We start from the raw sequence: 12,278 nt of genomic DNA on the forward strand, positions 1-12,278 counted from the left end.
ATGTCGCCCTCCGCGCTGCTGCTGCCGCTGCCGCTGCCGCTGCTGCTGCTGGCGGTGCCGGCCCCCGCGGCGGCGGCGGCGGGGGGCTGCGGGCCGTGCGAGGCGGCGCAGTGCCCGGCGCTGCCGCCGCGGGGCTGCCCGCTGGGCCGGGTGCGGGACGCCTGCGGCTGCTGCTGGCAGTGCGGGCGCGGCGAGGGCGAGGCGTGCGGCGGCGGCGGCGCTGCCGGTGGACGCTGCGCCCTCGGCCTCGAGTGCGTGAAGAGCCGCCAGCGCCGCAAAGCCAAGGGCGGCCCGGCGCAGGGACCGCTTTTCTCCTCCGCCGGCGGCCCGCCCGGCGTGTGCCTCTGCAAGAGCCGCTACCCGGTGTGCGGCAGCGACGGGCTCACCTACAGCAGCGGGTGCCAGCTCCGCGCCGCCAGCCTGCGCGCCCAGAGCCGCGGCGAGCCTGCCATCAGCCAGCGCAGCAAGGGAGCCTGCGAGCAAGGTGCGGGCGGCCGCGGGGAAGGGAGCGGGGACGGGGGGAAGGTGTCCGTGCTGGCGGACTTGACGGTGGAAAAGCCGGCCCCGAGTTCTCCTCGCACTGTTCTGTCCCGTCGGGGTGCTTGTCTGTAAAGTCCCGGTGATTTCAGGACCACCTTAAATGGACTTGAGAGTCCCGAGGGCTGAAGTGCTGCTGGCTCAACTTGGAGTGAGGCTTTAGCCCAGCCCCAGAGGTGCAGAGAAACTTTGCCACTCTCTCTTGGCTTCCAGCTGTGCTGGAGCTACGCTGCCTTCCTTTGCGTACTTTGCCTGCAGCTTGCGATTTGGGATGCTGTGACATGGGACAAAAGGGTTGAGCCATCCAGGAGACTGTTTGCAGTCTTCCTGAGAAAAGGGAATGATTAAATGGATGTGGAAGCCACATAAATGCAGAGCCAACATTTGCTGGCTTGCTTTTGGTTCAAAATGAAAGCAAGCAGTGACTTCCCTTTAAGCTGCACAGGGCTGTTTGCACTTGCAGCGTTTCCAACAGGAGCTCGATTCTTGCCAAGCTTTTGCTCAGGGATGGTGCTCGAGGATGAAATTGTTCTTCTAAAAGAGCCTTTACTAGAAATCCTGGCTTCTGCGAGTGGCTTTTGCTGGGAGTTGAGAAGAGAAGGAGGATGGGACATGAAACACAAACTACTTGCCAAACGTCTCAAGGACATTATTATTGCAGCGCCAATGCTGTTTTGGTGGAGAAGTGTTTCATAAACACAGTATGTGTAGGGTCACAACCTCCTCCTTCTCTATCTTCCCATAACTGAGGCTAAATATGCACTGAAAAAAACGTTTCTGAGACTCCCAAGGAAAGTATGAAAGGCTGGGTAAAGGTTGGGCTGTGCACTTTGATTGTAAGTCCGATGAGGAGTGGCTGAGGGTGTTTAGTCTGGAGAAGAGAAGGCTCAGTGGGGACCTTATGGCTCTCTACAGCTATCTGAAAGGAGGTCGAAGTGAGGTGGGAGTTGGTCTCCTCTGCCAAGAAACAAGCGATAGGACAAGAGGTCAAGTTGTGCCAGGGAAGTTTAGGAAAACATTCTTCACAGGGAGGGTGCTCAGGCGTTGGAACAGGCTGCCCGGGGGAGTGGTAAAAACCGTGCAGATGAGACCCTCGGTGATGGCGGTCTTGGCCGTCCTTGGATAATGGTTGGACCTGATGATCTTAAAGGTCTTTTCCAACCCAGTTGATTCTGTGATTCTATTATTCTATGGTGTTGCCCATTAAATGCCTTGGGTGGGTTTTCACAAACCTTGTGCAAAACATTAGGCTTATGTATTAGTCAGAACATTGTGGTACAGTGTTAATGCCCGGAGGGAAGGAGCTTCAGCTCTCAGGCTGCTGTGGGATCAAACCAGAGCAGCCTCTCTCCAGACCTCTGGCTAGCATTTGGAAGATGTCTTTCCTGCCCAGTTGCCCCAGGAGTGTTTAGGGCAACTTTTAGTTGCCCTAAAAGTGTGTGTTGCTTGGGTAGCAGGGTGGCATCTCGCTGGTTTTGGTGTGGTGTCCCTGCCAGCCAGCCCAAGTAAGCAGATGTGTTTGAGGGATGCCTGAGGTCATGCTTCAGACATGTAGTTGAGAAGAAGGCTGTGTTCTCACTTGTCTCACCCAAAGCCACCTGGGAGTTTGTGGCAAAAGAGGTATATTGATACTCTTATTGTAAGCTACTGCCCCAGCCCTTGGCTGCACTTGCCTGTGTCCACCCCAGGCTATGTGCTGGCTTGGCCTGGTGGGGCCTTGCCCCAGGCTGTGGAGGCAGAGTTTGATGTGGTCAATGCAAACAGAAGCTGCCAGGCAGGATGGTAGGAGACCACCAACCCACCAGCCTCAAACAGCTCCCCCAAGACTTTCTCCATCCTCTGGTCATCACAGCAGCAGCTGCTCTGAAGGGGGTCACAGTGCGGGACAAACTGTGTCCCTTCCTTGGAGAAGGTCTTTTTGGCGTGCAGATGTGCAGCCTCCTTTGCAGGCTCTTGCCTGTTGTTTAAAACCTTGCTGAGCATGTGGTGCCAAGCCACTGGCAGGAAGTCCCCTCGTCTATCAGTCAGCTCCTCTTTTGGCTCCTGTTGCTGGGACTAGTCTGACCCAGCATCTCCGGGAAGGGAGCAGCAGGGACGTCAGCAGCAGTGTCGGAACTGACTCACCTTCCCTCGGCTGAGTGAACCTTCCTGGTGCCATGGACCTTCTGGTGATACGCATCGCTCCATGGCTTGCAGTTGAGGCAGGGACTCAGCCCACACACATGTAGACATCTGGAAGTATTTGTGTAGCCCTCAGGGCCTCCTGGCAGTGAGGACTGTTGGGTGGGGAGGGGAGGGACGTTGTAATCTCCACATGCGTTTTGAAACAACGGCTGGAGAGAACACCCATCGCATCAGCCCCACAGGGGAGAGCCTCCTTCAGTATCTCTCCAGATAGGAGACAGCACTCTTCTGGGTTTATAAAAGAACCTAGGTGCTGTGGGAGTCAAAGAGTGGAAGTTCTGGGTTTTGCTGTTTCCAACCACAACTGGATGTGGTCTCGAGGCACTGTTTAGAGTGGGATCCGGCACAGGGAGACCACAAACAGGCATGATCACTTGTGTGACAGCTTTTACGCAGAAAGAAGTCCTTGGGGGACAGGGGACTGGGGCTTCTTGCTTATGGCAGATGGGCTCTGAGGGGTCTGCACACACTTACTGGTCTATCCTTTTGGGTCCAAGAGCAAGCAGCCTCTCAAGTCTGAGAAGAGATCCAGAAAAAACATGTTTCCAGCAGTGGGTCCTGTGTTCTTGTGTTTTTCAAGCAGAGCTGGAGAGGGAAGGCTTGTTTCGCACATCCTATTTGAAAGCTGGTCCTCAGGAAAGGAAATGCAGAGCTGTGTCTGTCTGTTGGCCTTTGCTGTCGTCAGCAGGAAGGGTGGCAGCTGGAGACTGGGCATCCAGCAGAAGAAGGGAACACATCTGGGAACAGCTTACTGATAGATGCTCCTCCTCACCCACCCTAGGGCTATGGTAAGCTGGGGGTGGCAGGGCAGGAGGCAGGACGCAGATAGATGCAAATGGGGCAAACACTGCCAGTTTATCCCTTTCTTGATTCCTGTCACTGTCTGTTCAAACCTCACCTCCCAGGCAAGGTGGGTATGAGGGCTAACTGCAGCCACCTCTTCTGCCTTGAAATACATGCCTGGGACAGGGATTGGCCAGAAGCAATTAAAAGATTTGGGCTCCTATTACTTGGTTAATTGGGGCTGCATTTCATACCCTCTCTCTTGCCTTGTCTCCTTCTCTGTCCCTTATGTACCAGGTATTCAGAGGGTCTGAAGGAGGTATACCTGCTCGAGGGGCAGTCCTACTGATCTGTCATGGGCAACACCATATGGGCATCAGTAAAGATACCTGGAAACAAAGCACTCTGTGGCATAAGGCTTCAGATGCAAGCTACTCCTTCAGACATGCACCTTTGCACTGTAGATGTATTTCCAATGGGATAAAAGTTCATTAAAATCATATCTGACAAAGCTGACCAAATGCATGTCCAGTTGAGCTTTATGTATTCATCACTGCCTATTGCAGGGTTTTCTGTGTGATGCTCAGCAGTTTTTGCTTGCTAAGAGGTACTGCTCACTGACTGGGAAAAACTTGGATGCTTCTTTGTTGTTAAATAGCAGAAGGAAGGAGCCAGTTCTTGGCCCTACATAATTCGCCTTGACCTTGTCCTTGGGAGTCTTTCTCTGCTGCTTGTTTCCCAGACCTCTCAGATCTGATGCCTGTGTTCTTTGTACAAAAATAGTGAAGCCATGCAGAAAAGGTATTTCCTTTGCAGCCAAAACTTCCTGCAGGAGGGCCAAGAAAGACACAGTTGAGAAGAGCTTGAGAGAACTGAAATAACCCTTGCTATACCTGCACTTGGCAGGTGCAGGGATCCAGGCAGTCCTTCCTGGAGTGCGGATCATTTGGAACAGCTGGAAAAAGGCACCCTTCTTGATTCCCGACTCCTTGAGGCTGTCTGCCTGCTGTCGGTGCTGTGTCAGCAGTGTCATCTGCCTGTGTTTGCACTGGGGAAGCAGGCAGTGATGCCGTGCTCCCTCCTGGCTGGGCTTGTGCCGTGCCCTCAAACTTGCATTCACAACTGGCTCTGGGTTGGATCCCGGCTAGGGAGCCACTGCCTTCTCTACCCCAGGAGCCTCTTTGTAGCTAATCCGGGTGCCGAAGCCAGGCAGGAGATGGAGCTGTGAAGTTTTCCAGCTGCTTTCCAGCATTGTCTTTAAATGGATTGGCCCTTTGCTCTCTGCCTGCGAATATGCATAGCTGTGCTTGGGTCTGCTGCCAGCTCTTGCAGGCCGGGCAGGCCAGTACACATGGCAGAGGCTGGATGGTGGGGCAGGTACAGTCAGGGATGCCACCCAGCTGTGCACAGATGTTCAGAAAAGCCTCTTAGTGAGTTAATGGCTTCACTGAGATTAATTTGTCAGTGCACACACTGAGGCTGTTTATGGACAGCTAGGACCTGGGCCAGGAGGACCATGGTACCCACTGGCATGCAAAACCAGCTGGCATAAAGAATTACAGTTGCATGGCTTAGCTCAAGCCAGGCAGAAAAACAAACCTCCAAGCACCAACCCTCATCAAAAACCTAGCAGGGATTTTGGCGTGATGATCTCTCAGAGCTGAAAAATACCAGGCATGGACTTGTTGCCTAACCAGTGCCAGAAAGGAGAAATACCTCCAAGTCTCTCATATCATTAGCGACCGGCAAATACCTGCTTCAAGGAACATGTCATGACTGCTGGAAATGCTGCTTTGTATTGCCCCATTACAGCCCGAAGGCCTTATGGTTTGAAGTCCCTGATACTTGTTCCAGCAGAGTTGGGATGTCCAGGTTATTACACTGTTGTCAGTCAAGGCTTTGTCTATATTTGTCCTGGGTTCAGCAGTGATTTCTCTCCTTCTTAGTAGCTGGTGCAGCGCTGTGTTTTTGACTCTCAGCCTGAGAACAATGCTGATAACACCGATGGTTTTAGGTGTTGCTCAGTAATGTTTAGTCCGATCAAGGACTTTTTTCAGTCCCATGCTCTGCCAGAAAAGAGGGGCATGGGAAGCTGGCAGGAAGCAGAGACAGGACACCTGACCCAAACTGGCCAAAGAGGTATTCCATACCACAGCACGTCATGCCCAGTATATAAACTGGGGGCAGTTACCCAGAAGGGCTAGATCGCTGCTCAGGTCGGGCTGGGTATCGGTCTGCGCGTGGTGAGCGGTTGTGTTCTCTTCCCTTGTTATTTCCCTTATTATTATTGGTGGCAGCAGTAGTGGTTTGTGTTACACCTTAGTTACTGGGCTGCTCTTGTCTCAACCTGTGGGAGTTACATTCTTTCCACTCTCCTCCCCATTGTTGGGAGCAGTGGGGAAGAAGAAAGGGGGAAGTGAGCAAGTGGCTGCATGGTTCTGAGTTACCGGCTGGGCTTAAACCACAACAGTTCTTTTTGGTGCCCAACATGGGGCTCAAACCCACAATGCTGAGATTAAGAGTCTGAGCTAGCCTCTCATGTTCTTGTGCTCTCAGTTCTCTCCTGGTGGGAGGTGCTGATTGACTTAGGATGGTGGTTGCCAGCCTCTTGTGGAGACTGACAGCCCCAGGGGCAAACACACCACCCATATTCCTGCCACTTCGGCCCCACAGTGATTTTGCTTTCCTAGTGCCTCCGTGTCCCGTAAGGCTACGTCTGTGCTGCAAAGGCAGGGGTGTCAAGTTCCCACAGGACAATTTTAAGTCAAGAAGCATAAATCACATCTGTTGTCTCATTCCATCCAAATTCAACTGTTGAGGCTTTGCCAGGAATATTTTAGTTCGAGGGTGGTTTATTTGGGTTTTTTTAATCCGCTGCCAGAATAAAGCAGGAACAGGGGTTTAGAGGAAAACCTTCTGGGAGATGGCAGACCGCTGTTATCACTGGCATTGGCTCATCTTCTCCTGATACAACTGCCTGAAATTCGAATGCTCCCAACTCCTTTAGATACCAGAGAGCATAGCTCACATCTGATCACATTTTGCTAGAAACTCTTCTGGACTGTGCTTTTTAGTTAGCAAGTGGCTGAGGTCGTGTCAGTTCTTTCGTCCCATTCTTCCTTTCCTGGATTTTAAGGATATCCACATTTTATGAGTGCTCTCTTCTTTGTTGGGGAAAGAGAGATTTAGACAAGTTTTTGCTAAGTCATCTGTGGCTGTAAATGAACTGAATTCCCTAATTCTCCTGGGAAGCTGCTTTGGGTTTCTGGATCAGCCGGGAGTGGGGGTTTTGCAGCAGTGCCCTGCTATCCACTTCTTCCCACTGCGAAGCGTTGCATTTGCAGGTGGATCTTGCCAGCACTTTTGTGCTGCATCCAGGGAGTCCATGGCAGAACGGAGCTGCACTGATACATGGTGGGCTTGCACCTTTTACTGTGTACCACAGGGTCCTGGAGAGTGGTGTGGGGATACGGTACCTTTCAGTGTGCTCCCTGCTTTCCCAGCACACAGTGCATTGGAATGTTGAGACAGAGGTGATGGGGCTGAAGCTCTAAGCTGGTATGTTTAAAAATCCATCTGTAACTTTGGGATTTTCCACCGTTGTAGGAAAGCCACAAATTCTTCCTTTGAAGGCATTTAGTTATTTGAAACGGTTTTGGTTCGCTGGAGCTTGAATTTTTATGGTTACTGTGCTAAAACCTCATTAGGGTGGCTGTTTAATATATTACTCAGCAGCTCAGGGCCTCTGGGAGAGCACCAGTACGCCAAAGACTATGCAAGCCCCTCCACTGCCCAAGGAGATCCCATATTTCACCTGTGTCTTCATCCTCAATCATCGTAGCATATCCAAAATCACTAGGAAGGAATGATTACAGATCAGCAAATTCCTCCCCATGTTTGGTTTTTCTGTGGCTGGCAAGGCATGTTGTATTCAGAAAAATCCTTTGTTGGGCTGATTTTATTCAGGTTCATACTAAATAGGAGATTACCATGTAACGTGTCTAATCAGGTCGGAATTTTGAAAGCCCTCTTTGCTTTTCCATGCATAAACGCTGCCATGCCTTGTTTCCGGGTCTCCCACCACAAGCTTTTCGCATTCTTTCTGGGCTTTAGCTCATGGTCCTCCTTGTGCCATAATGACAGCGGGTTTAGTGAAACTGAACCAAGGGCACACAAAGAGCAGAGGGAAGATGGAGGCTCTGGATGTCGCACAGCTTCCTTCTGAAGCTAACTCCATAGTGTTAAGATCCTACACCTGGGTCGGAGCAATCCCAGGCACAGCTACAGGTTGGGCAGAGAAGAGATTCAGAGCAGCCCTGCGGAGAAGGACTTGGGGGTGCTGGTCGATGAGAAAATGAACATGAGCTGGCTTCAGTGTGCGCTCGCAGCCCAGAAAGCCAACCGTATCCTGGGCTGCATCAAAAGGAGCGTGACCAGCAGGTCGAAGGAGGTGATCCTGCCCCTCTACTCTGCTCTTGTGAGACCTCTCCTGGAGTATTGTGTGCAGTTCTGGTGTCCTCAACATAAAAAGGACATGGAACTGTTGGAACAAGTCCAGAGGAGGGCCACGAGGATGATCAGGGGACTGGAGCACCTCCCGTATGAAGACAGGCTGAGGAAGTTGGGGCTGTTCAGCCTGGAGAAGAGAAGGCTGCATGGGGACCTCATAGCAGCCTTCCAGTATCTGAAGGGGGCCTATAGGGATGCTGGGGAGGGACTCTTTGTCAGGGACTGTAGTGACAGGACAAGGGGTAACGGGTTAAAACTTAAACAGGGGAAGTTTAGATTGGATATAAGGAGGAAATTCTTTCCTGTTAGGGTGGTGAGACACTGGAATGGGTTGCCCAGGGAGGTTGTGAGTGCTCCATCCCTGGCGGTGTTCAAGGCCGGGTTGGATGAAGCCTTGTGTGGGATGGTTTAGTGTGAGGTGTCCCTGCCCATGGCAGGGGGTTTGGAACTGGATGATCTTAAGGTCCTTTCCAACCCTAAGTATTCTGTGATTCTGTGACTATGCTGCTTACAGAAGGTTTCCCTGTATCCATATAAAGTAATTTTGAAGGGAAAATACTTTCCCAGCAACTTTGGAGACTGGGCTGGGTCTATTTTCAGACTTGCAAGAGCTTGTGAGGGTGAACAGTGTCTGCCTTTGATTTGCTGTTTTGCGGGGAGTGTTCCCAAGTGGCTCGGCAATGCAGTATTTAGGAGGGCTGGCTGGGAACCAAGCTGTTGCCCGTGCAAGGTTCAGCGTGTGGTACACAGCTTTGTATGTTCATGGTCAGGACTTCTGTGCCAGAGCGTACCCCATGGTGCTTAATATTAAGCTTATTTTTGCCTTTAATGACATACCTGCAGCCCCCTTGATTTTATCCCCAAAGTTACTGCTCTGCTTGCGGGGGTGTGATTAATCTGTGTGTGCAGACACCAGAGTAAGATCAGTGAGGACCAGCTAACCCTGAGCTGTGATAGAACATCCAGGTACCAGTGAGGGTGGGCTGGGAGATGTCATATCTCTGTCTGCTGTGGATGAGCAGAGAGGAGGTGCCCGGTGAAGGAGGGGTGTTGAGAACAGATGCCAAATGATAGCCTCATCCAGGAAGTCACAGGCTTTGCTGTGTAACCACATAACTGCAATGGGAAGTCCTTTCCAGCTTCTGCTTTTGACATAATGCAGGATGTCAGCTCCCTGTGATCCGCAGAAGCAGCACAGCCTGTGCTTTTCAGGCTCATTTCACCTCTCCTGGGGTGAATAAGCTTGTTGGCTCTGTAAATAAACCCCTTCCCAGGCCAGGGACAGCTATTTGTCTTACAAACAATGGGCAGAGCAGGGAGGAAATGCTTGAAGTGCCTGCAGACAGCAGCTGATCTCCATCAGCAGTCTGGAACTGTCCTCTTGGCCAAGGAGCTCCCGAGCATTAGGGTAAGTGCTGGCAGGGAGCACCCTGTACATCCACAGATCCTGTACCTCCACAGTGCTCCTGGCTCAGGAGGGGCCCAGAGACCAAGCAGCCACATTGGTGGTGGTGACCATTATCATCAGCAGGTGTGACCCATGAGTCCCCATCCTGAAGGAAGCACACGGAGAAAGATTCCCCTTTGTGGGCAGTGCAGCAAACAGAGCAGCAAGGCCTCTAAGATGCAGGATGTAGGACGTTGGCTCCTTGCTGGCAGGAATCACGTCATCTGCTCTGCACAGGGTGGGCTTGGTTCCAGTCCTGCTGGAACCTCCGGCCTCCTTCACAAAGACCCTGGGAGCAAGAGGGGTGACTTGCAGGAGGGAATGTCCTCACATCCTCTGAAGTCCCTGCAAGGCTCAGACATCCCCTGCTGCTCCTCCTGTGGCAGGTTGCCATGTCTATTGTCCGTATCTGGCTGCTTCAGGGGGCTGTGAGAGAGAGCATGAGTAGGACCAACACAGACAGTACTCAGGTGCCATGTACCTGGGTGTCAGCTCACTGTGGTGGGAGTCCAGCTGCTGCTGTGGCCTGTTGTGATCTGACTGACTTCTTGGCCTTTCTCATTTGTTTCTAGTGGAGGAAGAAGCCCAGCTCTAGAGTTCTGGCTGTCTGGATTCAAGTCAAACATCTCAGGAGACAGCACTGACTCTTCCCATGACACTGCTGCGTCTCTTGGGATGTGCGTTCTTTCCTGACCTCAGGGCCGTCCCAGATAGAGGCAGAGGCATGTGAATGCTCCCAGTTCATTTTGCAGCCAAAGGCAGTCTCACGTTCCTCCTGGTTAGATGAGGATGTACTTCCTGGGGGAATGGGCTTAAATTTGAACACAGGAAGTTTAGATTGGATATAAGGAAGAAGTTCTTTACTATAAGGGTAGTGAGGCACTGGAATGGGTTGCCCAGGGAGGTTGTGGATGCTCCATCCCTGGCAGTGTTCAAGGCCAGGTTGGATGAAACCTTGGGTGGGATGGTTTAGTGTGAGGTGTCCCTGCCCATGGCAGGGGGGTCGGAACTGGATGATCTTGAGGTCCTTTCCAACCCTAACTATTCTAGGATTCTATGATTCCTGAGCTTGAGCTCGGGGCTGCCTCACCAATGTCCAGGCTCTGGCTGTGCTGTGGCTGCTGTGCAGAGCCAGCTGTGAAGCTGTGCAGGCAATTCCCCATGCTAGGAGAGATGAACAGCTTCTCCTTGACCAGGAGGTGGGCAGAAATTCCCTCTGTCTTTTTCTCTGCCAGCAGTTGCTGCAGGAAAATCTTGCTGTGATCTGCTGCTGGCAGGGTGAGTGAACATCCATGGGCAGGAGGAGTCCGGGCCCTTGACACAGGGGGAAACTCAGTGGCAGCGAAGGCTGAGTGGATTTAGAGGTGTCTTGAATGTTGCCAGTTATTGACCAGGGAAGAATTGAGCCAGATCCCAGGAGAGCATAACGGTGCCTTAAAATCCATCTGGCCTTTTTACGTAAGAATCAGGATCTCGCCATTTCTGTGGTGGAACATGGAAGTCATATGGGGTCTGCTGCATTTCTCCTGCCTCATAGAGAACCCCAGCAACTGATCATAAAGAGGACAGTGTCATACAGGGCCAAATGTAGCCCTGTCTCTCAGGAACAGGCCTCAAGCTCTGCCCCAGGAAGGGCACCTTGCATGTGGAGGGCTCTGCGTGGCTGGAGCAGAGGGCAGCAGCAGCACTAGGCTATGCTGGGTGCACATCTGCTGGCGGCCCTTGCAGAGCATGGTGTAAGCTAAGCTGCCTGGGGACACTGGGTCTCAGGAGCTGCCCTGTTGTCCCTATTGTTCTTGGGACACCAGCGAAAGAACAGGAAACAGCTGTGCTGGGGATGGGGAGTGGGGTGTGTGACCTCAGGTGGCCCCATCGTGTCCTGGGGATGGCAACACACAGCCCTGCTACTGTGCAGGGGGCAGGCACACGCTCAGCTCCCTGTGTTAGCCCCAGGATCACCCCACTGTGCTACGCTATGGTTGTACTCAGGGGAACAGCCCCCAGCAGGGTGTTTCTGAGAGTGCAGAGCTGGACATGGTCTGGAGGTACGGATCTGCTCTGGGCCACCTGGAGCTAGAATAACTCCAGTACCCTTCCATAGAGGAAAGGGTGCTGTGTCTCCAGCACATCCCCTCTCTTGGCCAGTATGCAGAAATCAATGCCTGCAGCAGCACAACCAGCAACAGGGTAAGCGATGGAATGAAACCCTTCCTAAAACCTGTTCTCAGCTGAGACACTTCTTTGGGATCACACCAGCTGCTCACGAGTGGGGAGCCACCTCGGCATCCCTTGAAATAAGACAAGAGGGATGGCTGATACCCTCTGGCTGGTGATGCCAGTGTGGATCTGCCCCTAGATCCCGAGACAAAAAGCTGCCAGCTCTCTGCTGGAAGGTGTTGGTGCAGTGGGATGCACCTGAAACCTGCTCCCTGCTGCCTGCAAAAAGGCTGCAGGCCAGAGTAAACACACGGGGCTGAGATCAGTGCATGTTCAGGACCCCAGAAGGAGCATCAGGACCCCAGAAGGAGCATCAGGACCCCAATCTGCTCCTTTTTTACAAAGCTGGGAATGAGCCATGGTCTCTGAGCCAGCATATCCAGGGGCTTCAGTTGGGCTGGCTCTGGAGTACTTGTAGAAAATACTTTCTCCTCGTGGAGACTAACGGGAGCTTCAGCTTCTGGTTACTCCCTGCATCTTTGGAGCAAAGGGGAAAAGCTGCTGTGTTCTTCAAGCTGTCAATAAGTGGAAATAAACACTATGTGCTCCTTTGGTCTGCACTTCCTATTGTGGGGAATTAATAGCTGCATTTTGCAAAACA

The 12,278-nt window shown here is 52.3% G+C and overlaps 1 protein-coding gene across 1 annotated transcript in view; it reads left to right on the top strand.

Annotated features, from left to right (window-relative positions):
- Positions 1 to 12,278, top strand: part of IGFBP7 (insulin like growth factor binding protein 7) — a 17,009-nt gene continuing 4,731 nt past the window's right edge. Inside the window, exon 1 of the mRNA XM_065692347.1 lies at positions 1 to 484. Coding sequence (XP_065548419.1) covers positions 1 to 484 — 484 coding nt within the window. The remainder of the gene's footprint in view (positions 485 to 12,278) is intronic.

The sequence above is a fragment of the Lathamus discolor genome, chromosome 1 (genome assembly GCF_037157495.1).
Source record: "Lathamus discolor isolate bLatDis1 chromosome 1, bLatDis1.hap1, whole genome shotgun sequence".
Taxonomy (NCBI): domain Eukaryota; kingdom Metazoa; phylum Chordata; class Aves; order Psittaciformes; family Psittacidae; genus Lathamus; species Lathamus discolor.